A 27,802-nucleotide genomic window follows, 5' to 3' on the forward strand; every position below is an offset into this window, starting at 1 on the left:
AGCTAACTGAAAGAACTACTCTGTTAGAAGCTCTGTCACCCATGTTAGACTAAATCTGAGGTTTAATTTAATACAATCTGACCAGAAAGAATTGATTTAGCTGGATCTACAACAGGTGAGCTGATTTGTCTCTTACACATAAAGTTGCAGCTAGTCAATCTCATCTTTTTGTTGAAAACCAAGCACTTGAACAGGACCAGAAACACTCATATTGATCACAGGCTCCTGAAAATGTGTTGTTTAAGCTCACTGTGTATTTTTTCTTGAGTTTTCAGACTACCTTAAAATGTTTTTGTCTGTGTTTGTTAATATGTGCATTCCGTCTCCATGGAAACTGCTGAACATCCTGCCAATAGAGATACATGTAACACCCCGAGCATGATGTCAGTGCAAAGTATCAATAAATATATCTGATGCTAAAAAACGTAGGGATCAATGTGGATCATCCAGAAGGGGTCAGTAAGTAACAACCAAGAGATTTATTTACATGAAGAATTTGAGCATTAGAATGTTACCAGATGTGATTTTGCAATAATAGTAAGTGTTTTATTTTGTGCTGACTAACTCTTTAGTATTTTGTCCTTGAGACAGAGAGTGCAAGATCCACAGGGTATAACATGGATATGTTTGATGAATTTACAAAATACATTAATAAAGCAGATGTACTCTCAGAGGAGCTTGTAACTAACAACAAAGCTTTTAAATTCTACCATATTTTTAATCTACAACAAAGCTAAGGTCATTTTCAGAACATTGGCTACTTGTGAAATGAGAAAATCTGTTGCTTTGTTGGTGGGACGCTGCTCTCCTGTTATACCACACAGTCACCTGATGTAGAGGCCGGACAGGGGTCAAAGGTGACAAATAGCCGGTGCACTGAGATGTGACAGTGTCCTTAGAGGCTAACGGATGCCAGCGCTGTACCTGAAGGCCAGCATGTGTCTTTGCCTGGATGAATTAAGGTTATTACAAGGGACCAACTGCAGCAGTACATCCTAACTGACCCACGCTGACCCTGCCGCACTGTTCAGAGATGTGTCCTATAGAAGTCATAACATGGTCAAGAGAGCTATTCATATCCACTGATTGCACCTTTTATGTAAGCTAACAGAAATGGCTTGAAGTTAAAACATTTTGGACGAATAAATGTTACACAGAAATGCAATTTTGCTGCACTGAATGAAAATAAAAAGTCAATTTTATTTCACTTGTTACAGTGATGGAACGTCTACAATCTCATTTCAGGGATAAATTAAATAAAATATTATGGAAGTGTTCAATGATGTCAGTAAATAGGAAATGTACTAATACAATTGACATGAAATTACACTTTTAAACTATATCACTTTCAACTTTTTCCGTTTTTGTACTTCTGAGGTCACTAAAATCAATCTTCTATATATAATATAGTATAATGTGTAAAGTTTTTCAGGTGGATTTGGCGTAAGTTTAAAGTGAAAAAAGAAAATGGCTTTATTTGTCATACTTGTACAACAAAATTACTTGCGGTAGAATACGAGCTGTGAGCCGCTGCGACCCACATTTTGGAGAGAAGGGAAAACCGAATGCAAACACTAGAAGAAAGACCCCATCTGCTCTGGAAATTGAACACCAGACCTTCTTGCTGTGAGGCCAGAGTCTAACAACTTAACACTACTTGCTAGACTACAGATCTGGGGCTGGCTTATGAACCATTTTAACTAGATTCATTCTGTTTGTGCTAGGTTGGCTGCAGCATGGTCCATATAGTCCTTTTTTGAAAAATATATAATTTCTCTTCTTCTCCGGCAGACCTTTTGTGAGTGATGGACGCACCTCCATGAAAGCAGTGGCCTTACCAGATTTGAGAGCTAAACATACCTATTGACTTGACAAATTGAGGTCAAGACAACAACAAAAAAGTATTGCTTGCAGGCTTTTTCCTATGTGTTAATGCAAGACAAATAAGGTCTTTGAAAAATACAAGCTTGTATACGACTGGGGGCTCCAGACGTGATGCTGTTCGAGGTGCTGGTTTCTCCCTTACGGCTGCTCTAATCAGCTCATACTTTTCACACTAATAAATACACACTTGACAGGCTTTCTTTATTGTAACAGTTTCATTACTTACTTGTTTACTAAAAGGAGAAGAGATTATCAATAGCAAATCTGATGGCATTCAAAACCACAAGTGATACCAACATTCATATTAAGATCTCAATGTATTTTGTCTTACAGCTTTTATGTTTTTAAGTTTTGCTTTTTTCTTTGGCGGGAACAGTAGAGCATAATTTCTCCAGGGAGCCACAAGCTGCTGCTATCTCAGCTGTGTTTGCTAATCTTCCCTCGGCACCGATTTTTCCAGTCCCACAAAGTTAATACTGGCCCTATGTAAATAGCCTTATCTCATAAAGTCTAGTTATCCGCTCGCTGAGTCTGCCCCATGTGATACACTATAGAAGCACAAGGAGATTACAAAAAAAGGGCTTTACTGAGGTTATTTTAAATGACAGTGAAAATGTCAAAGTGTGTTTAACAATGAGGCAAAGCTAACAGTAACAACACAAAATGACAATGGTCAGATAAATACCAAAGGGGCACAATTCAAAATAAAATATGTTTTGAAGATGATCTTTAAAGGTGAACTTCTCTTTTATTCCTGCATCTCCCATTTGTACCTGGCCATAAAAGTAAATAGCAAGTACATTTTCAGTTGTTTTTTTGTTTGTTTGTTTGTTTAGCAGTTTATGTGGTGGAACATGTAAGATATACAGACACAGACTGGATACAGTTTACATACACATATAAATAAATAAACTACTGATATAAAAATTGGTTATTTTTCTGGCACTCCACATCCGAGCAGCCAGGGGTCCATCTAAGTGTGCATGTTTATAGAAGGGCCTGATCAGTGTAATGACGACAGAAATAAATTAACTCCATAGCAACAAGCCATCAAAAATGTTCGATATACTCCACACTACACAATAGGTAATACAAAACCTAGAGGTAAGGTTGACAACTCTAAATACCAAGATAAATGTCAAGATGTACCTAACAGAGGTGAAACAACCATCAGTGTAATTCAGTGCATATTATGTTTTGATGAGGATCTTTAGAGACGTCTCTTGTTGGGTTCATTTAGGAATACCTGCTTGCTCCACCTGTGTTCTGCCTCCTCTCTAGAAGACCCCAGATCGCTCAAAATGCAGTGGCAGTAGTTTTTAATTAAACCCAAAGGGAAAAGTATTAATTATCTCATTGCCTTTTGTGAATTGACTGGTGGCTGGCGCTCCGTACAGTCACCCCTGAATGCTGATCATGTGGAGGTGAAAAAGGTCTAAGTGTAATAGTGGATTAGAGTTCAAGTTAAGAAGTCTATTTGGACGGACACCTCAAAGAGGAGTGAGGCATGTACTTTAAAGGTGCACTAAGTAACTTTTCTGAAGAGTCAGACAGTTGTCTGCAGGTGTTTTACAGGTGGATTCTGAGATAGGCAGCTTGTCTCTCTGTTCCACTGTTAACCACATTATCCACTGATTATAATTATAGGTCAACCAATATGATTTTCTAAGACTTTTCAAAACTCCAGATCAGCTGGTGGTCGATGAACACGGCAGAATTTTTGATGATTATAATAAAGGTCTGATTTCATCTATTGTTACTTATATTAGAACATATTCAATTAAAGTCCCTTTTATAAGACACAAAAATATTCAAAGGTGTCTGATACAATGCAATAATTCAATGCAAGTTGATTTTTCTATTATGTATAATTTTGATGATGAATGTGTTGAATTTCTGTCACCTGTTGAGGCAGACAATAAAGCATATCTTTCTTTCTTTCTTTTTCTTTCTTTCTAACTATCTATTTATCCATCTATCTATTAGGGATGGGATAAGATCTCATGCCACAAGACCTTGTGAGACAATATTGCCTCAAGACTGTGCACACATCGGGAAAATGATCTCGAGAGATTTTTTTACTCATATTTTTACATTTGGCTTAGATAAAAAGGTTAAATTTGTTGAGCAACTTTTCTTGATAAGCAGTAATATTAAAACAAAGTGCTACAATGACACCTTAACTGTAAACTTGTAAAAAAAAATATGAAGCCAAAACTGTGAAATTAAGTGCACAATGAATTTGTTAAGAACATCTCGTCTTGTTCTCGTAAGCTGAATGTCGTGACATGTCTCGTCTTGTAGAAATTGAGTCTCGTACCATCTCTACTATTGGTTTATCGCTATCTCTCTATCAGTCTCTAAATTATGGTCTCACAGTACCACAATGATGTGCTTGCCAACATCAGGTATCTGAATGAATTATTTAAAGCTCAGTCTATGACCAACAAGAAAATGCTTTTATTACACACTGATCAGTTATAAAGCATGATTCAATCTATACTATTCAATCTTCTGCATACTAATCTCTCAGTGTATAGTGGCCTACAGAGGAACGTTACAGTCACCAGCTCCAGGCCTGAGCTTTCTGCTGAGGAGATGAAATTGCACTTGTGTCTTTGTCAGGTCCCCGTAGGTGTTTGTTAATGCTGCCGTTGAGGAGCACCTTATAAAGTATGCATGGACTCTCCCTGTGGCACCCTGCGGTATAGTGACGATGAGGCCAGGAAAATGCTGTTTGCCTGAGCCCTATGAGACTGCTTTACATAAAATTATCCTTCAGGTTGGACGGAAACTCAGCTATTCATTATCACCAAAAGGCAATGGACATTTCTCATTTGCATATAGACGCCGACTGTCACAAACAAACATCTTATTTAAGTGTATGAACCAGATCACTGCAAAAAAGTAGGGGTGGGAGATATATAGAAAAATATATAATGCCACAATTGTTATTTTGGAGCTATGTAAAATTTGAATATCATCTATAATTGTTTGGGAGATTAAACTAGACATTTCTGCTTCTTTTTGTCTTTTTATAGTTTCAGAGATCTTAAGATTAAGTTATATTTTTCACTTTTGTGGTTCATTTCATGGTCCACCTCAACAATGAAGTTTGCAGGTGCCTTTATCAGATTTCTGAATAGAGATCAACCGATATGTTTTATTTCAAGGCTGAAAATCTTTATGTGTATTTTTTTGGAAGCAGATTCACGAAAAACAAAATATTGGCCTATGCTTTAAAGTCCAAATATCGGCCTGATATATCAGCCAACCAATAAATCAGTCTATCTCTACTCCTGACGCATGACTCCATGATTAAACAATCTTCTGAATACCGCAAGATATTGAAAAAAAATGTATACATCAAGATAAACATTTTTGTCAATATCGGCCACCCCTACCGAAAAGACACCTTGACACAAAATGGATACTCTGCAAATAAGCAGGTGGAGACAGGAGCGGGCACTCACCCCTCAGGAGGTCCGAGCTGGAGAAAGGTGAACCGTACGTCCGGAACAACATCCAGTCAAAGTCATCGTTCTCCCCCTGAGTGAAGTCACACAGGCTGGGGTCAGAGTCCTCCTCGAATGTGCAGCCGGCCGCTGGACACAAGAGAGAAAAGACATTATTGCTGTTAGCAGACGCTGTGGCCAATGAATGCATAATGTGTATTGGTAGCTTTAACAAAATTCAATCAATTAAAATGTTGATTAAGACAGTCCAAAACTAAAACACAAGATTAACCCTTTTATATTTCCAGTAAAGGTTGGTTCATCTCATTGAATTTGATGGTATGGCAAATTTACTCTACTCTTTTTATGAAGAGCAGCCTGATTAGCAATTAATAAACAGAGTAACTTGCTGTAAATATTCCTTTTTTCATTTCATTTCATTTTTTATCTCACTGCCTCCTCCCTGACCACAATTCAAACATGTTGCAAGCCCTGCCTTTGAAAAGCTGAAGTTGGGCTTATCACGCTGTAGTTAGAAAACTGTACAACACCAGAAAAATGCTTTGATGTGATTTTAAACAAAAACTCTGCAGCTTTAAAATGGCCTGATTGGTCAAAAGCCTTTTCATGTTTCCAATGGCACCTAATGAAATGTTTTCTCGCTCTGACCTGGGCAAAAACAAATCTGACGACGAACACACTATAATTTTCATAGACCAACACAAAGGACCACAGGCTCTGGCAAAAGCAATAATTGCCCCGCTGCCTGAGGAGAATTACCCCTCCTACAAAAACATACAAACAAACTACAAATCCCAGATCATGTTCACAAAAGACATGCACAAACAGCAATAAATGTTTCAGAAAAGTGGGCACCGCAGGGAATGTGCTGATTATCATAATACCACACAAACTACTATACCACAGTCCAAAAAGCACATTTCTCAAATTATATTTAATAGCGACTGCTTTGATGGCTCTTGGGTCCTGAATAATGTGCTCCAGTGGTTGCTCCCTGCCTCTGTTGCCATATTTCACATTAAAGTCTGAGATTACAAGCCAAAGACAGACTGTTTGCACTGGGATGGCAGCAGCAGTGATAGTAAGAGGGAAGAATAAACAATATATCGGTACTAATGCTGATTTTTCATATATTGAATTGGTCCTATATTAAACTAGAAAAGCACTCAGAGAGCACAGACCTCCGCCAAGGACTACCCCCACTTTTTATATAAATTGCGATAAAATCAGTCTTCTGGATCAGATCCGGATCAGACTTTGGAATATGAAAGAGGATCCCATTGTCCATCCCTGAGTCAAATTTCATGGGGTTTGGTCAATAATTAACCGAGATATTGAGAAACAAAATTTTTGGCCCCATTTACCACAATGTTAACTAAAATTTCAAAGTGATCCAGAATCCAGGATTTCTTCCGGATCACCCCCAAAATGAAATCAGTTCTTCCTTTTCACATTTCCAACAAATCCTGAAAATTTTATCAAAATCGGTCCATAACTTTTTGAGTTATGTTGCTAACAGACAAACAAACAAAAAGACAAACAAACAAACAGACAAACGCCGGCAAAAACATAACCTCCTTGGCGGAGGTAATAATTACTTTCAGAACTTTACTACAACTGATTGGGCCTTACCATCAACATAAAATATCAGTTATAGCCCAAGATAAAGATCTGATTGACTGGTACTGGCTTTAACAAATCCGTATCGATATGAAGGCACAATGCATAAAAGAGACATGATAATAGCAAGAATACTGAAAGTCTTGAAGGTGACCTCTGCATTCACAGCTTTACAACAATCTTTTCATTCTGCTGTTCCGCCATTAAACACAAATGACTCTATATGACAGGCTGCAGACAAAACATTTTACACAATTCATAATTTTCCGTTTTACTACAGATGTCCATGACAGCCACAACCTTTAATAGGTAACATTACAGAGAGCAGAAAAATTGTTTCACAAAGCAAGGACAAAAGAGACTTTTACTGAGACTGGTTTGACCTCCATGTCCAAGTATTTCAGTAGATATTATTTAAAATACACAAATTATCCACTCTAAAATGTGAAAAGCATCACAAATAAACTAAACTTAATGCACACAGGCTGAATTTTAAAGGTGCACTGTGTAATTTTTCTGGAGGTGAGGATATCATAAAGTTGTCTTGATAGAGATGATATTGCATTGCGTATAATTCCTGAGATCTATCTTGCATTTATTCAGTTAAAGATCAGAAGGTCAGAATTGCTCATAAATAAGTGAGCGGGGTCGCCTCTACACAGATCGGATCTGTAACTTGGCCTGGTCGAGTCAACTGCTTGTCTCCATGAGGATAGAAAAGTTAAATACGATACTGTACAACATTCTAAGCAAATCAATGACATCTCCACAGAGAATAGCAGGTGGCATAACCTTATAAAAGTTACACTGTGCACCTTTAAATTTAACTTGGGAGCAGGACCACACTATCCATACACCACCTGCTTCCTCTTCTCCATCTTCTAGTCTTGTGCTCTCCACTTTTTTACTTCACATTGTTCCTGTTTTGTGAGTCTGTGTTGTTTAAGAGAAGTAATTGCATTAGCGCTAACAGGACTACTGCCACTGAGCTTTAGAAGTCTACTACATTAGCTTTAACACTGACGTAAAATTGAGGCTGCTATGTAGAGACCATATAACCACCATAATGTAGTTCTCGCATAACCTCTCACTGCTCAAGTTCAAACCAGTTAAACCCTGAGATCTGAGTCCAGATGGTGGGTTCACACTCACAGAAACCCCAGTGCCTCCGCCTCGGGCGAAACTATTACATCACTGCACCTTCAGAATAACACAATAGGAAGGAGAAGTATGCGCCCATGTAAGTCGTGGCCCACTGGGTGATAGTATCAGCCAATCGGAGCAGGGCTTTCTCCCTCTAGGTTTGATTTATCGTCCTGTGTTGGGCCGTTACAGCCTGGACCTGCTGTTGGGGCCAGGGGTTAATTGTGCTGCACTGGGGTCTATTTCGATAGAACAGCCTCGTATGGGCCCTGACATATCCGGGCACTGGAACTATATTATTCCCTGCTGTTTCTGTAAATTAAGCTGACAGACTCATGCCCGCAAAGTCCAACAGAAGAAGGAGAGGGATGGAGGCAAGAGCTGAAGGGAAGAAACAACTTGGTGCCAATGGGGAGACAAACATTGAAAAGTAAACCTATAGAGGAATGAAATATGAAATTACTGACAAAAAATGTTTTGAAAATATGGAATGGTGGAATATTGAGTTGGTTGTTCATTATTTTAAAAATATTTCTATAATATATCTGAATAAAATAAGCAATTTTTCTTGTGTAAAAGGAAACAACTTTCACCTACCTCTACCGAATTTTGTGCTGACATCTCTAATGAGAAGCAGTCCTGTAAAAGGCAATATATGAAATATCGAACAAAACTATGAATGTTGGGTTGAAGATTTGGAAGATTGCAGAACATCAAAACATTATCGGCATCGGTATCCTCTAAAAATACATCGAGAAACATTTTCATCAATATCACTCATCCTTGTCTCTGTATAATAAAGAAACACATTTCCTCATAAGCAGCTATGGTTTAAGAAATCACACTGCATAAATCAGAAAACATGTTGGACTGTTTTCTACATAATTTCCATTTTAACACATTGGGGATATTCATGCCTGTGTTTGTGTTGACACTTGAAGTAAAGAGTCTTACACAGTGAGTAGTTGTGCGACTCAAAATGTTTGTTTACCAGACATCCCCATTTGTCTGAGGTTCAAATGTTAGACGTGCACTTAAGTCTGTTGCCTCTTCGGAGTCCTTCGAGCCACATGTAGCCCTTAATTTGGGCTTTGGCATCTCTTCTGTTTACTTGTATAATCCCCCGCCTTGCTATCTAATTAGAGTGTCAGATATGCACCAGGAACAATGTCGGCGTCTCTGTTTATCCCTTTATTTGCATATGTTTTAAGTATAAGAATGCCGGTCTATAAGCTTATTAGGGTGCTAGGTCTCTATCAACTTCCACTTGAATAAATCAACACAGGAGCTGGTAAAATTAAAGAATCGTGTGCTTCCTGTCCCGGGGTATATACTAAGCTGCTGTTGATGCTTTGTCATGACCGTCAGTTTCAAAGGGGGCTACCATCAAAGAGCCATCTTCCAAAATGAACATTCCACGTCTTTGCAATTTCAAAGAAAATATGGCCGCTATTAAATATGAAACATAAACCTTTGATCTAAAACATTGATAATATTTTTACTGCTTTAAAATACAGATTGGCTGTGTTGAGGAAGCCGTTGTACCCATCCCCATAGCCCTATATACAAAGATCTTAAAAAGGCAAAATGTATAGCATTAATATCAAATACTAATGATGCAAGGGTAGGCAAACCTTATGTCCTATATTTTCCCTGTTCAGATATCGCAGCTTAAAAGCAGAATCTTCATAATTTCTTAGATACTTTTTGTAAAGAGCTCTATTTTCACAAAAAACACAATTTAAGCTCACAAATTCATCAACGGCCATTTGTTTGTTGCAATACACAGGAAATCAAAGAAATTGTCATTGAGGGTGGTCAATGTGTCAAAAAATAATTTGATCATAATTAGTATTTTTTATCAGGAAGAATCCTTTAGCACTTATTCTGGGAGTACACACTTAATTATGATTGGTTAAAACTGCCTGTCACTCAATCAAAGCTGATGACGGGTAACCAATAGGAGGACTGGAGTGGGGTAGATAGATATAAATAAACAGCAGAAGTCTGTTCAGTATGAAGCTGCAATGAGCAAAGACAAGCACTGAATTACAATATAGTACATTGTTAGAACACAATCAGATTTGATATTGTATCACGCATCTTCTTTGACAGACAGTTTGCGCTTATCTAATTAAAAACACAATTTCACATTACAAACACAACATAAAACAATCAAGAACAAATGATGTCTCTATTCATTATTTGATAACAGTACAGCCCATGTACAGAAAACTTCACAAGAAAAGTAATTATAAACTTAAAATCCCAAATGATCTAACAGATGGCAGGCTTCACCGAAAATGACTGAAAAACAAGTTATTATTATTATAAAAGTGATTATTGTAATGAGTACCTGTATCACTCAGCAATTATTTCTAAAATATTTCACAAGTAGAATAATTGTGAGAAAAATTCTTTCAGTTTTGAAAGTCAAACTATTAGGCAAATTGACTGCTTCCTGTAGGGTGCTTCATGGTGCCTTTTGGCCACAGCCGCATAATCAGTTAAGTGCAGTATTTTGGACTAAACGCTACAATCAATGACTGAATGGTGTTTCTGCACTTAAAGGTTCTACTTTGAAAAGGCCATTTGGTATTTTTAACAGCGCTTTACTTGCTTTGCGGAAGATGAATTTAAGAAGAGGTCAGGGCAAATATACTGACAGGAAGAGCAAAGTTAAGTTCTATAACACCATCTGGAGATTTCATCTATCATTGCATTTCATTGATTTTTTTTGGTCCTGTATTTATTGAAAAAGTAACACATTTCCTACAATTCTAAATAACTCTTGTGAATTGCAGAAATAACGCAACGTATTGCTATTTGTACATTGGCTAATTTTGTAATGATTTAATTTAGTCTAAAAAAAAGATAGAATAAGAGTTAATTTGTCACATGAACAAGTGGCAAAAGGTTTGTAATTTTTGCTAATGCCTGAATATGTCATTGTTTATATGATTGCTGTCTTTTATACAATGTATTTTATTGAAGGTGTCACCCCAGAGTCCAGGTCACACCTTATTATATGTGTCCTGTTGCTTTTGGGTGCGAGACACACCCTAATTAAGACGGCTTCTTACCTTCATTTCACCATTTACCTGAAAAAGGCCACAGGACTGAAACATTGCATGCAATAAATTTACTTTTTGCAAGGAACAGTGATATGTGTGATTCCTTTATAACTAATGCAACACCAAAGACTTTCACTGATACCACTAGGCTGCATAATGACAGTTTTCCTGAAAAGTGAGCTATCTGTTTTAGCAAATTAAATCTTAAACAATTTACAAAAATAGACCCCCCCCTCTCTTACATGTTATAATCTACACAGAAAAATAAACCATGCCAGAAAAACTCCACTGACCAATACAGGCTAAAGACATTCAAAGTTATTATTACTGTGCCCTTTGGGGTGATTTGAAAACAGTAAAAGGTCAAACAAAGCAATGTACTCACAGCTTTTAACTCCACTAGTCATAAATTAATATGGTAGGCATTATCTCAACCCTTATGAAATAACAAGGAGAATGTCATGGACCCAGCCCCCTTTAATAAATGTGATGCGAGCTGCAGTTCAAAAGCTTTGTTTTAATGTCAACTCATCCTTGCCCTTAATTATATAGCAGGTAGGTAATAAACACTAAAACCACTGAAGACATTGGGGAGTCCATTTTAATAAACATAATTTTCATCAACAAACAAAGATCAGTTGCTTCAATGTTACCACGTAGTCTTAGCAATGGTTCTAATGTAGATCTAAACCCTTCTACAGCGTTTCAAGAAAGGTTCAGTTCAGTCCTATCCTCCTCTATATTTTCTTTTTACTTGTACATATCTACATTTATATAAACATGCCTCATTTGACACTAGTCTCCTGCTATTTTTGCTACTTATTCTGAATGTATTATTACCAACTCTGTGTTTGCTATTTGTTATTTATGATATATTACGATGTGTGAGCTACCGTGTCCTGTGTCTATTAGTGGTTTTCAATGTCTATACTTGTTCAAACAAGAAGTATCAGTATTGGGCATTATCTAGGTATTGATTTTGTTGACAACCCTACTGAAGCGAAGACAAGAGGCCACTAAGAGGACATCAGTCAATGTGTCTTATTAAAAGTATATTGTTCTTTTAAAAACTGAGCATTTGTTCACTCTCAGGTGTAAATGTTTCTCTCATTCGCCTATGCAATTATAACAATAAAAAAATTTAAGTAAAATAGCATCTTGACAACACTGCACTCAAAAGCCTTCTTCTTCTAAGTGGGTATCTGTACGTAAAAGAATCTGGATCCAGGAGCAGGCAGTTAGCGGAGGAGAGGAGGCTGATTTGCATTGCGCTGCGTGGCCGATGCATCAGCGGGAGACAGGTATATTTATTCTCCACTGAGGCTCTCCTCCCCAGCACTCCCTCGGCTGTTTCTGAAAGCCATCCATCCAGCGCACCTGAATACGCAATGAAATCATCGGGCTGCCTCCTCCCCGGGCATTCATAACTCAACCCTGGTGGTGGCCGGGCACATAGGAAACAGATTGAGAGAGGAGGGGATAGGACGGCCTATTGGGGATGCCTCTGGTCTCTGGATGCCCAAACTGAAATGTGCAGATAATATAATGTCTGGAGCAAGATAGGAAATATATTAAATGAAGTGATATGAAGACATGTTCAGGAGTACTAGTACACTGAAGCTGACAAAAGGCACAATAAATAGAGGTGTATGGATATTAGGTGTTGGATTGCTCATGTTGCATCAAAATACCTGGGACAAGCATATCTGCAAGGAGTATTAGGAGTATGCTCGTCCATAGAGCTAAGGTTTCTCTTTGTCAGAGTTTCAGCTGAATGGCCATTTTAGACAATATTTATGCAAAACGAATGTCAAAAGCATCAATCACTTGGCTGATACTAAAAGTTATATCAAAACTCATTTGAACAAGTATCGATATTGGAAAAAATAAATAAAAAATATGAATAGATTTCTGAATTTTGATCTATATTCTATATCTATGTCTATAATTAGTAAAAGACCACATGGTAATATTAATGAAACTTGGACATTTTTGAAAATTTTTTAATAGTATGAAATGTTAATATTGTGACAACACTAGCTCAACCTTTATTAATTAGTTGATTAGTTGTTTTTTAAATCAGTCTTGTATAAATTGAGGCAAGCAATGAGCATCAAAATTATTTAAATTAGTCTCTACTATTGCCCCAAAATATTAAATATTACTTTGGATTTTATGTAGTGGTTCTGACAGTGCAAAGGCAATAAATCTACTTCCCCTAAATCCATGTAAACGCACTGAGTCAATTCTCAACAGCAAGCTCATAAAAGGGTGTCTCAGATGTCAATAGAATAAAAGTCTGTAATGTTTTTCTTCCAATATCAGATTTTCATGCTATTTTGAGAGCAACACAAAGAAAAACAAGGACGCAGAGACAAAAAGCATTGTGAGATTGTTGTCTGCACTGTCTCTCGACTCTCAAAGTGAAAAAATACATCAATTATTCCACTTGGAGGCTCCTGTGGGTTTCAGGTAGGGGGTAGAGAAATCCCACTTCACACTGCTGATCGCAAGCTACTTTTAATTATATTTTTGTGAATGTCTTTACACGTCTATTTCGAGGCGACGGTTTTTATTAGAAGAAGGGTTATTGTCACTGCCTTTCCTTGTGGCAAATCTAAAATTCAGCAGTCACTTTTCCGTTCGTCGGCTTCCAACACATACGCCGGAAATTATACACGAGGGGATCACAGTGCACAGTCAATTCAAAAGCTCCTGTAACAAATCATTGAAATAGCTGGGGACCTCACCTGTCTGCTGGCTTTAACATCTGTTCAGCTTAGGTTAAAAATGCTTGAAGTGAAGATGCCAGATTACTGCTCAAAGTGGATGAATAAATCAACTAAGTTCGGAGCATGAATCTGCATGAAATGTGGCCCTGAACGTGGAAAGATTATTGTCACTCAAACATCTGTGCCATTTATTTTTAAGACAGCTTTCAAATGGTAATGACATAAGACCTAAAATGTTTTAATGTACTTATTTTAGAAAAACATATATAAAAGGTATAGTATGTAAGTTTTCTGATGGAGGGTTTGTTGTACCTATGCATGCCTCATGAAAACGTTGCTTTGCCTAGAATTTCACAATAGTTTCATAATATGGTATGACTAATTTTGTATTATGTATTCAAGATTTTTTACTTATCAAATCAAAATTTTTGTCTGGACACTGCAAAGTTTTATATAATTTTGTGGAACACTCTACAGAGAAAAGGTTTTGGATCATCCACCTAAAAACTATAGTGCCTTTAATAAATGAATATGACAAAATAAAACTTTAATATGTAAGAAAAGACTAAGTCAAATGGGCTGGCCTGAAAATCCCTCTAAAGCTCTCAAGGAAGTGTCCGAGGCAAATGAAGGTTTGTCTTCTCACTTCACACTGCTGATCACAAGCTACCTTTAATTATACTTTTCTGAATGTCTTTACACGTCTATTTCAAGGTCGTCTGGTAAGATTTAAAGATGTTATCGTAAAGCAAAGTTTAAAATAGACACCTCTTATTGATGTCATTAAAACTATTCCCAATTCAGCAACCATGTCATTCGCCCAACTCCAGGAGTCAGTGACTTCATATTAGTAAATCATACATGGATACTAATCTATAATAAAAGCAAGAAACTCATGAACACAAAAGACAACATTGAACATTTCCAGACAAGTTTTACAGTGTCTTGTCTATGCCAGAACTAGTGAATGAGCACATGTGTGATGTTTATTTTGTACTGAAATTTACATTTGTTATATGGGTATTGAGTATCAAGCCTTGTCCTAAGTATCGAAATCAAGTTTGAAATGTCAAAGCATCGTGATTCGTGACAGCAATACATCATATATATCTACAATTACTAAAAATGAGTCAATGTCCCACAAAAACATTCCCTTTGCGCCACTTGGAACTCACTATAGCAACCCTAATCTCTCCACATAGGACCTGAACAACTTTGATGACAGCAGGTCAGATGAAAGCGCTCAAAGCCTGACTATAGGTTCGACTGCAGCAAACTTTCTAATAGGAGCTGCAATCCATTCTGCTTGTCAATTTCAACACAAAAGCAGCCAATCGTAGCCTCTTTCAACTCCACTAACTCACAGATGGACAAACACAAAATGGGAATGATGGAAGAGGAGGTATTGCAGATTTAAACTTGGCATCAACAATGAGGAAATAATAATGGAAACGATTCGGCTGAAGGTTTTTAAACATTTTTTACTGACTTAGGTTTTATTCTTAAACAAGCAAAATCAAACTGACTTAGTGGAGCTGCACTGTATCTCAAAGTTAAAGCAATGATCTACCATTTTAATTAGCTTTCAGAGGACTTTAATTAATTTTGTGGAGAGACAAATGTGTAGCCATTTTAGTGTATGACAGTTATTAGGAGAAAAGATTAGAACATTTAATACTTTTTCCCATTTTCAAATTCTTTATCTGAGAAAATTTAAAGTTTACACAAGGTATGAGTCTAATTTCCTGAATGCATATTTAAATATCCTTATCTGGCCGTGAGTTATGTTTGCAGAAAGGTTTCCAGTAACATAAACTTAGCACCTGGCCTCCATTCTGAGCAAGTGCCCTTTGTTCTCTCCCCGTTTGCTTCAGTGATAAGAACACTTTTATGATTAATATACAAGGTAAGGCCAAAAACAGGAGGAAATAATCTGTATTCATTCAACTGAAATCACTACGGTTGATTTTTTCTTTCTATGTGATTCAATGAGATCTCTACAATGCAGATTTGCGGGGGACCATGGAAGAGTGGAATATCTTGGACCATACCCATAGCAGCAGGGTTGTCAAAACAAACATAAAATTTTAATTACTGGGAAGAAATAATGCCTAAATGTAAATGTGCAGTTACAGTTTCTCATCTAACTAAGTCACGAAGTAGAAAAGGCCACAACAGAAATTGGAACAGCGTATTCCATATTTCATCTTTTCTGAAGTCAGTCCAGCTTCACCTGTTCTCTCCGGGCAACCACCCAGCAGCCGTCAGTGCCCACCTGACCAGCTCCTAACATCCGGGCTGCACCGCTCTGCCTTGGCCTGCGGTGGGCACACTTCCTGGTGCAGCTGCCACCTGCCCAGTCCTGGCCTTTTCTGCATCAATCCTTTGCCGCCGGTGCCAAGTGGCCAGTCCGCTGGAGTGTGCCCACAATAATCTGCATGCTCCGCTGTCTGTAAGCATTCATTTAGACGCTGCCTGATGTTTGACGCTGTGAGCAGATTCAACGTGGGTTTGCCAACCGAGATGCCATTCAAACAAAGATGGACGTGTGGAGAAAAAGAAACAGACAATAAGCAATCACTCCACAGGTGCCACTTTGTCATTAAGAGCAAAGACAAATATGGGCAGGAGCTTACGCATTCCAGGAACATTTCTACTTTCAAACTCAAGAATGGTCAATGTATTTGTGCTTAACAAGCTAAAGTGTGACATTAAAACAATAACTTCACCACTAACACCTGCACCTTTGTTATAGCATAAAACCCACTATATTTTTTTGCACCTTTTAACATCCTAGTTAGAAATTTGCCACGATAGTACAAATTCAAACTTGATTTATTTACTTACATGGTCTTACAATCGTTCTGATATGTATCAAGATCATTTTAAACCTATTCAGAATAAGAAATTTCATCAGTATTCGCAGCTGAAGTCATCAACTTTCCCTGTGGGTGTGATACTAACTATAAGCATTGCTCTGTTTGAAGTTCTAATACTCAAATTAGACTTTAATTTAAGGTTTAATTTAACACAATCTGACCATGAAGAGTTGACTTAGTTGGAACTACAAAAGGTGAGCCAATTTGTGCTGTTAAACAAGTTTGTCAGACATCCAGTTACAGTCACAAGTACGGCTGGGTATCATTAAGTTAACAATACAATACATACCTCAATACATAGGCCACGATACGATACATATCTCGATACAGTGCACTTTCGATTCAGTGCAATATATTTCAAATTGATTCGATACGGTTCAATAAAAAACAAAGGCTAAATCATAGCTGTGATACTAAAAGTCTTTGTCAAACCACTTCTTGCACAAAGTTCATATGAAACACGACCATTTTACTCATCAAAATACTGAATAAGTTAAATTTGCTGCATAAAATAATTTCCTTCCTCTAAACAAGCAACAAAACTATAGCAATGTAACAAAATATTTTAGTTAAATATACCACAAAATACTCCTGGTGATATATTGATACAGCAGCCCACGATACAGATACTGTATCATCATAATAAACGATACAATATAGCGATATTTTGATGTTTTTGCACATTTTTCTTATTGATCACAGGCTCCTGAAAATGTGTTGTTTAAATCAATTTAGCATTTTTTCTTAGGTTTTTAAATAATCTTAAAACCTTTTGGTTGCATTTGCTAATGTATGTATTGTGTCCTTTAGGGGTGTAACAATATCCAAGTCTCATGATACAATATTGTCACGGTATGAACCTCACGGTACGATATTTATTGCGATATCGTGGGAAACCTCATGATATGGTCGGAAGGCTCACGATTAGCGATGTAACAATATCCAAATCTCTCGGTACGATGTTTTCACGATATACATGTCACAGTACAATATTTATTGTGATATTATATTGTGATATTTACTGTGAAAGAACTAAGACTTAAAAGTGCTTAGGAAATTTATTTTTTCATGTAGTCTGCACTGAAATGGAGCAAAGGATCATGGCCTATGTAGTTCGCAATTTTTTTTTGCTATTGCCGCACCGTAACTCCTAATTTAAGCAAAGAGACTTGTAATTAGATATTATTGTGAGAACTTTCGATGACACGATAAGGATATTTCGGTAATTGTTACATCCCTAGTCACCATGCACATGTAGACGACCGCCAACATGATGTCACTGCAAAATAGATACTAATAATAATAATAATATTACCCTAAAACCTACTAGATTTTGTTGTAAATGATAGTATCCAAGACATACCCAAACTCACATTATAACAGGTGTTCAGTAATCAAATGACACGAGTCAGCACTTAATCTATTCTTATTTGTCTGTAAATAAGAACCGAACTCTGTGGTGACGTGTATGGCCTCCAGTCTAAAAGCGATCCTGGTAAATGCCGCTGCTTTAACTGCTATCAGATTTGTACAGGCCTTATAACCTCTACAAAATCTTCTTTCTACTCTCAGTTTAAAACTCTGAAGAGGATGCCTACGTTACTAATACAGCTGGTCCTTATAAAACATGAGGAATTTGCCAGAAAAGAGCTAGAACTAATCCTCTGCTTTGCCCTGACAGATTTTAATTGAAGTGGGGTTTATAAGTGGGCTATTTTTTGGAGCAGGATCATGATTTTTCATCTTCACTCTCTATTCTTCTATTGCCCTTAAGAGTTAATCAGGTCATCTAAATTTCACACTTCACTGTGATTCGTTAAATCCAACTGTCACTCACTCAGATCTTTACAGAAAAATACCAATAGTAAAAGCGGGTGGGTAAATAATATTAAATACAGAAATAGTGAAGAACAACATGACGATATCACCAAAATAGGAGATTGCAAAAGAGATGAGACCAAAATTCTTGCTTTGTGCAGTATGTTGATTTTGGAGCTTGCCGTATATTTTCAAACACAACAAAAAAGCCCATATGAGTTTTGAGTTTTTCGGTGGGTCTCCTGGGGTCTAATCAGCGTGTGTCTGTTAGCAGAGCAGAGGGAGAGAAGCGCAGATTGGAAAGTGCTCAGGCGATTGTGTGCTTTACCAAGACGACAAGGACGGCGGCGTGTTCCAGCTATGTGAAACCAACAGAAAATGGTAGAAAGCAAAAGCCTTGTTTAAAGTGATTAGCCACACCTCCGTCACAGCACTTTGAGCACAGACCTGCTGCCTCTCCTCAGGGACCACCTTTCTTTTGAAGCTAATTTAAGTTTGCTGTGTGTCTTTTACTTCTGTTATTTACATGAAAATCCAAATTATACCAGCGAAAAGACTGTATTACTTTCTGTCTTGAGGTCAGAGAATTTTTCACTATAGATTCAGAAAACAAACTCATTACTAATATTGTACTTGAGACATGGCTGCAAGGGCTAATCATCATTACTCATCGATATTATTTAATGATTACTGAATGACTAATACACTCTCTCTTATCTTAAATAGCTCTAAAATATACTGTATGCAATATACATTTTCAAAAACTTTTCCTTTACATTTCTTTTACAGAGGTCAGTTGGCATAACTTCTTAGATCTAAAGATTGAAGGCTGATGAAAAGATGCTTAAACTGAGATGTGAGATTGACCTGGCAGATAGACCATAAGGGCGGACTTTCCACCGACTTTCTGGTCTTCAGATTCCTCAGATCCAAACTCTCAGCTGATCAGCTCTTTCCACTTCCACAGACTTATCTCTCGCCAAGAAAAAGAAACACCAGTGCGACTGATGAGTTTCTCATGTGCACCGAAAGGAAAAACAATATGTCTGAATACAAAAATCAGTTCAGTGCTTACAGGGCACAGACAACCAGCAGGCCTCCAGAGCGCCATGTGTTTTTATTGGGCAGCAAACTCAAGTAGGACCTGCAGTATCTGTAAAACTCCAAAACTGTGGATGAAAAGATGTGCAGATGTTGCTTTTTCAATTTAAAAGCATCAAGTTATGTGCATATTTTAGTGAAATCATCATAATTCTCAAGAATAGTACAAGCTGTTTTTGTGACAGCTCCACGGGTAGAACTCAGCACAGTCCTAAGCCCAACATTCAGTATTACTCAAAGAATACAGAGAATAGTCTCTTTGGACCCACTCTTTACAGCTCATTTCTTTGCAAAAATCTGCAATTCTGCTACTGAAGACCTCCTATAAACTCAGAGACATATTTTAGTACAGAACAGGGACACTCTGGCACATGTACAGATTGTGTGTAGGGGGGGGCTACATTGTTATGTATGGCTGATAGCCAGAGGAGAACTGTCGTCCATGCTAATATGTGCCGTACGGGCTGCTTAAACTTCTTATCACTGAATGGCACAGGCAAGCGTAGTCATATTCTGATCAGTAGAGCTTTTATTTTCACTTGATTTGAGACCAATGATTGTAATTAATAAAAACAATCAAGAACGTGTATAACATTTGCTTTAAGTACTGCATTTTGATTTGCAAAGTAATTCCCACTTAGCCTCTGTGCAAAAGCTGAAACTAATCTAGAGTCACAGAGCCTGTAGCAGACTGTGATCAGCTGTGTTAAAGGGGGCTATAACCTTAAAGTTAACCAAACTAATATTAGAGGCAGCCAAGCCTCAGACTATCCAGGCCAGTGTGAGCCCCATGGGTGAGTTGTGCTGATGGACAGCCCAGGGCCTCTCCATGGCTCCTGGTGCTCAGCCTCACGTCCAGGGAGCAGAGACTGGAGCAGAGAGTGGAGCAAAGACTGGAGGACTGCTGCCCATTTACTGCCATTTTATTTTGACACTCGATGGGTTTCATCATCCGACTCACATCATTTTCAATTAAATTTCTCAATGATAAAACGCCACTTGGAGCAACGCAGCCTGTACTCACTGATTCATGAGCTTGTATGTATTTTTCATCACAGAAATTAAAAAGATGTCCTACTTTTCAACAGTTTAGAATTCACTTTTGAATGTCTACAATGATGATTGAGGAATACTGAAACTGGGTGAATGGCCACAAAACAAACTAAATGAAAAGATCTCTGGAGAGAATTTTTCAACATTTTAAAATCAATAAATAAGTTTGTCACTGGTGTAGTTGACCAGCATACCATTTTGTTTATATCTTTTTAGAATCAAGTTATTATTTTGCAGTTAAGAAAATACAATAAAACATGAGTTATATAAAGCTGTCCAGGTAGACCTCTTTTAACATCCACAAGCTCATTATCTAGTTCAACTAAATGAGTTGAGCTCTTAATCTGGGCATTGGTAGGTTTAGAAATCTCACTCAGAAGATTAGAGTTGGAAATACCAGAGAACACCTGGTGTTTGGCTGGAGATTTCAGTCCGGGTTGTAATAGTTTCAGTAGTCTCAGTATGCAATGGCCATCTGCACTCTACACACTTTTCAGGTGGTGGTGGTTAAATTGCTAAAAATACCTTGAAAAACACACTCCACTGTGAACGGGGTCGCCTCTAGGCCTGTCACAATAATTACTATAGCGACTTAATGGTTCAGTATATGAAAGCTGGAAAAATATGTTGGGGGGGCGCAATATTTATCATGTGTACAGTTCCTTTGCACTACTTTGTTCTTTTTTGGCTATACAATAAGATATAAGCTGTAAAAGGTATAAGCCTTTTTGAGTTTTTTCCCTCTTTCGGCAACTTTTTTTATCTAGTGTGCTTTTTATTGTCATATGTTATATACGTGCAAAATTAATAAATAAATAAATTCTAATGCACATTAGAGACTAAGTACTGATGTGTTTCATTCTGCAGTTTATTTATTGCTGCTAAGGTTTTTTTTTTTTTTTTAAATAATACAGTAGATTTCAAAAATTGTAGATTGCTTTTGGATTTTTGAGTCAGTTGTATAATTTAGGTTCAATATTATCGCTTATCATCTATATTTCCTTTGGCAATATATCACACTTCATAATTTGTTATCACGACAGGCCAAGTCACCCCTCCACAGATCTGAGATGTAAATTTGCATGGTGGTGCCACATGCTTACATCTTTGGACATGTTTGGTTGCATATAGAACATATGGGATTTTTTTTCGAAGCAATAACGTTTTCATTGTTTACGAGTAGCTGACGCACTATGTAAGAAAAATGTTACACAGTGTTAGTTTATTTTAATTTCATGAGAGTGGGACAGTGCACAATATACATTCACCTTAACAGGAGAGATGCATTGTACCAGGGTGTAGAACAAGTGCTAATTTCCACCTGGGCAGGTTCATTGATTCATTGTATTTAATCAACCTTAGCTATCATCTAATCTTCCTGGAGACCTATGTAGCATGTTTTGCACCTTTAAAACAGAGGTAAGATATAGTGAATAATAATATAATTGTTGCTATTTGTTGAATGATGGTAATTTTTAATAAGAGTATTTTTATGGTGCACTCACAACCCTACTTTAAACATTAGACAGAATAATTGGTATGTTTATTAACAATATAAACTGTGTTAATATTTTAATCTGTATTGTTATGAACTTATATCTGCCCTTGAATGCTTTTGTATTGTTTGTATTGTTATTTGTAAGTCTATTGGTGTACACAAGTCTCTATTGTTTTGTCATTATGGTCCATTGTCAATATTGTCGTGTCACGGCAGCTGAATGCTAAGCTGGACTGCCACACAGCCTGGAAATGTCACTGATGCATAACTATCAGAACGAGCAGAGACAGCCAAAGTCGGATCACTTCCAAGAGTCATTGCTCAAGGTTAATCAAACTAAATGATTCTGTCTCAAAAAGCATGTCTTAACATTAGACGAGTAACCATTCATCAATCACTTCTTATTTGCAGTGTTCCCTTATACCAAGATAAACCTTTTTTCTCCCACAATCTGGAAATTACTAGAGCATCACGGAAATCTTTATTAGGCGAAAGTTTCAAACATGATTAGTTTTTCCACTAAAAACTGGACCTAAATCAAGAACTAAGTCTTGATGTAGGTCCAGTGTAGAAACCACTACTACAATTTCAAACTTGGTTACAATACTCTTAATACAGTAGAATGTAAAATAATTGTATAGTATTTTGAAATTCACAGCCTTTTGTATAAAACTTGCTAACCTGTAGTTTAGATCTATTTTGAAATGTATGTATTAGGGATGGGCATGATTAATCGATTAATCAATAATTGATCATTAAGAATTTCTTCGATTACGTTCATTTTAATCGACAAACCGAATGTAGGTTGCTGTGCGTAGCGTGACCAAACAGGGGTCCGTACATGTAGTCTCTTTGCACTCAGAAGGAGCGAGCAAACACAAACAGTCGGTCAGTCTGCAACGCAAATGTGTATTTAACGATGATTTGTACAAGAAATTCCAGGCTTTCCGTTGCGTTCGGGACAAGTGTGAGTCCATGTGCACAGTGTACAAAGCAGCACATATGTTTCGGTGTCCAGTGGGAAAAAGTTTTGCCAGGTGAGAGTCGCGCAATGTCGATGACGAGTCCCCACCTCCCACCCCCCGTACAGTGTCCTGGTTTTGACAAACGCAAATATGGTCACACTAACCTGTATTCCACTGAGTCTTGTCTTTTAATCCGACAGAAGTTGACCGCATCAGCGACACAAGAGCTGTAGTTTTATCTTCGCTTAGTTTCTGCAAATTAGCGATGCGGTTTTAAGTTTCGTTTCTGTGAGAGTTGCGCAAAACTGCGTTAAACACATTATAATCTCAAACGGATTGATGTGGCTCTAGAGTCGTTACGGTTTATATGTCGTAAAGTTGAATTTATGTATGCAGATTAGTAGTGCAGATAGTAATAATAATGATGATCATTTTAATATAAACACGTTAATGATTAATCGATAATCGATTATTAAAGAAAATTTCATCGAATGCCCATCCCTAGTATGTATGTGTTATTTCTAATGGTGACGGTGTTCATATTAATCTCCTGGACATGTTTAAAATGATCAGTAAGATTAGTCTTGACCAAATTCACAATTCCAATATTTAAGGTAAGGTAAGGTTAGCCTCAGGTTCCCCAAAGGGAAATTTGTCCTCTGTATTTGACCCATCCTTCATTTACCACACAAATTGCAACTAAGTATTTCTTCTAAGATCAATAATTTGTTTCTCTGACTTTTTAAATTTTAGTTAAACAGATGGGTTACTGTAAATGGGCTATTACATTGAAAGCTATTTACGGTTTTCTGTCTCTGTAAATGCAGTCTAACATCTTTTCGTGCTCCTTTTTGAAGCCTCTGGTGTTTTGTTCTAAGTTTGATGATAGAGTTTATGACACATTCAGATCCACAGCCCTTGAGGTTACATGCTGTCTGGAAAATTCAGCAATTTGAAACTAATCAGTAAAAGTGACTTCAGTGTTCAGTCAAGCATGTATGGCACCCAGACTTGTTGACAGAAATTTGGAAAAGGCAAAAACTAGAGGTGGATGATATTCATGTTCACGGTGGTGAAGAGGATTTTATTTTATTTTTTTCTTTCTTTCTTTAAAGTAAAAATGGTTACACAACGTTGCTGAATCCTGCTGTTGATGAATTAAGAAAACCAAGTTGAAGAAGAGGCAATAGAAGTAAAGAGGAGTGGGCGTGAATGAGGGGTAGAGGAAAACTGGAATTTTTGGAGCAAATCCGAAGCATGCCTGAAGCACTCTACATACAACTTGACTGAGTAAATAAGAAAAGGAAACCCTTATATATTAAAAAATCACTTGAATGCCAATTTGCATATGTCTCTTTCAAGTCTTTCCGCATTAGATTATATTATATTCCTTGACAACAAACATATTGTGTATCATTTTGTATGAGTCACCAAACCATATCAACTGCACACTCTCATTCTGATCTAACAACAATATGGAGTAAGGGGCCAGAGTGACACGTAGGATGGGGGACTGCCTTTAAACCCTGGAGCTAAGTAAACGTAATGTAAAGGCACAGGCTGGAGAGTGGGTCCACTGGGGGGTGAGGAACGTCAGTACTTTCACTTTGCATCAGCGTCAGATTAAAGCTGCAGAGAAAAAGATGGAGCAAAGATTCCAGAGGCCATGGGTGGCAAAGAAAGGAGGAGAGGCAAGAGAGGGAGGGGTGGTAATCCTGAAGTCAGTGCTGCCACTGCACATAACAGAGGGTGGGTGTGCTTTAGGGAGTACTTGCAGAGAGTTTAAAGCCATACATCTAATGATAAATCCGTGTGTTCAGAGCAGTCCAAACAGAGACCTGGGGCGATAAAAGAACCCACTGGAGCAAGATGTATTTTTCACGGTTTTCTATTATTTCTATGCACAGTGCAAGAATGTGGAAATAAAAGAATTGATTAAAAATGCTATACAGTTCATTGCCTTGAAATTCAAACTTTTAATGGCAGTGTTTCATACTTTTCGCGCATAGCTTGGAAATAGACAAAGAAAAGTTAATATGGAGGGCAGATCAATACTGTTATAGCCTACAATATATGCTCCTGGTTGATTTTCAATAAAAAAAGAAAATCTTGAGTACATCCCTCAGGGCTCAGTACCAGTGTATTCCTTCAGACAGAGTCAAGGTTATGTTTGGACTCTCGAATCTATAAACAGATCAGATGAGCCTTAATGGTACCTGATACAGCAGCCAAACAGAAAACATATTCCTAATTCAAAATTTGAGCATTTTATGATTGTTGAGAAAAAACATTATGATTTGACCATTATTCATGCTTATTGACACCAAACAGTGAAATCCATAATACACTTTCATTCACATTCACAGATCACCATTACTGTAGAATGTAACTATCTTCATGAAATCATAATTCCTGAATGATAAAATAAAGTTAATCTGATATTTTAGCATCTGAAAGGATCACAATTAGTTTATATGATTATATTGTGACCTAAATGATCACAATTATTAACTAACCTCATAATCTTTTTAATGACAATATATGAATATGACCTCTTTGCTGACTGGATGAAAGCACTCTGAGGGTGGAATTAACCTTGTGTTTTATTCACTTAAACTCGTGCGTAGCCAGTATGACGGTAAAACCCAGGTGTCCTGACCAGTTCTGCCGTAGCCAATTGGGGCCAGTGGGTAAAAAGGGGCGGGTCTCCAAAGTGGCTGCTTAAATCTTTACCTCCATTAATCACACTTTGCACGCCTGCGGCTCACCGAACAGTGTGACAGTGACAGCACAGAGAATGATTAATACTTAATGCAGCGTTTAAGAGAATGATTTATGCCATCTGTTAGTGGACGACATGCTGCAGAAGTTGGCTTTACCACTCACACACACTTGTCAGCAAGGATTAGACGAATGATACATAACTTAATCTCGAGAGCGCCGGGTCACCTCCAAAATTAGGCTGAGTTTTGACCATACACACCGGGGGGAAGCACAGAGCATGAGAGGGGTGTGGGTGTGCATAACCTCAGAACACATTTAATTGGAACGGGCCAGGAATAGTCCACGACTAAGCAGGCATTGCATTAATCGGTCCAATGCTGGGTCAGTCATTACCACCTCATTCGGGGCAGCCTAATACAGTGCACACCCATCTATTTTCCACTGACATTCCTTGAATCACAATAGAGTCACACTTCTTATAATGGTTCAGTATATTACTATATTCTAAGCAGTCAACTTAATGTAAATTGCACCAGGAAATGGAAAACAGAGGGTAGAGACATTCAGCAGCAATAAACCACTACACTGCCAGCAAGCACATAGACATCTTACATTAACCTGACCTATCCCCCCCAAACTAAGCTACATGTCAGATCTGGGGAGAGAACCCTTCACAGACAGCATATTTTTCAAGGTATTTCTGAGCAATACATCCACCCTTAAATATAATGCCATCCAGTGGAATACCCAGAGAAGAAAAAACATATAGTCCTGTAGTGTACTTTAAATAAAAACAACAGTGAGAAGTTTACTCCATAAACTGTACTATTTATAATTATAATGAGAATCTCCATTACCACCATGTGAGCTCAAGTAGTTCAGTCTTGTTTTTGTCCAATTCCCTTTCTCCCTTTTTCCCATGACCTGGGTTGCATTGGGTTATCAAAAGGTTGGAAGTTGGAAAGCAAAATGTTTTCTGAGGTGTGAAAATGTCTGAGAATAACTGACACACAGTCTATATCTCTCAAAGCCAATAAGGAAACCCATTTCACCTTCTTGTATCACTGATCTAGAGCTGGATTTAAAACAGCCAAGGGTTAAAAGTACGGTCGATGTGCACTATATACTGCAAAGGTTTCTATTTGGCACTCACCTGATTTGAGCCGGTATTAGCTCCACTGCAGCACCAGATGGATGGACTGTTAGCACCGAAGCTACAAGTGCTTTCTCAGATTTACTTTATGATACAGTGCAACAGAGGGTTTAGAGAATGAAAGGTTTCTATTTGAGTCTCAAGTATTTCCAGGAGTTGGTGTGTGTTGTTGTACACTTTGAAATAAAAGTTCACATCCATCAGTTTTTATTTTTTGCGCAGTGTGATACATAGAGGTATTATGAAAAGATGTGGCTGACCCTGTAATAGAGTACACTTGGACTCAAACAGGCTTTGGTTAAAGTACTCAAGAATGTAAAAATACATGTGGGGTTGGATATTATATCGGAATCACTATAAGGTTCAATACTGAAAACTTCCACAATATTTAACACGTTCAAGTGCATAGTGTCTTCAACAGATGCTTTAAAAAGGAAAAAGAGGACTATAACAAATATAATATATCCAAGAGAAATAAATGTTTCAAATGTGAGAAGTTATTTTGTGAACTTTACAGTAAGTGTGTTCTGGGTCTTGCTGAAGAAACCAAAATTTTGATATCCATATCAGCAAAATGTGGTATATATGCCAGAACAATGCCACAAATATGGGATACTGGTATCAGCTGGAAAAAATCCAAATGCTTTTATAAAGGAGAATGAAAAGCTGCATTGATTTTAGA

At 37.4% G+C, this 27,802-nt stretch overlaps 1 protein-coding gene across 2 annotated transcripts in view; it reads right to left on the reverse strand.

The window, feature by feature from the left end:
• Positions 1-27,802, reverse strand: part of ptprub (protein tyrosine phosphatase receptor type Ub) — a 160,254-nt gene that overhangs the window by 104,878 nt on the left and 27,574 nt on the right. For both annotated transcript variants that reach the window (XM_020937284.2, XM_055164011.1), the window contains exon 2: positions 5,358-5,489. In XM_020937284.2, coding sequence (XP_020792943.1) covers positions 5,358-5,489 — 132 coding nt within the window. The remainder of the gene's footprint in view (positions 1-5,357; positions 5,490-27,802) is intronic.

This window comes from Boleophthalmus pectinirostris, unplaced genomic scaffold (assembly GCF_026225935.1).
Source record: "Boleophthalmus pectinirostris isolate CB_2022bp ecotype Guang Dong unplaced genomic scaffold, ASM2622593v1 HiC_scaffold_6, whole genome shotgun sequence".
Lineage (NCBI taxonomy): Eukaryota > Metazoa > Chordata > Actinopteri > Gobiiformes > Gobiidae > Boleophthalmus > Boleophthalmus pectinirostris.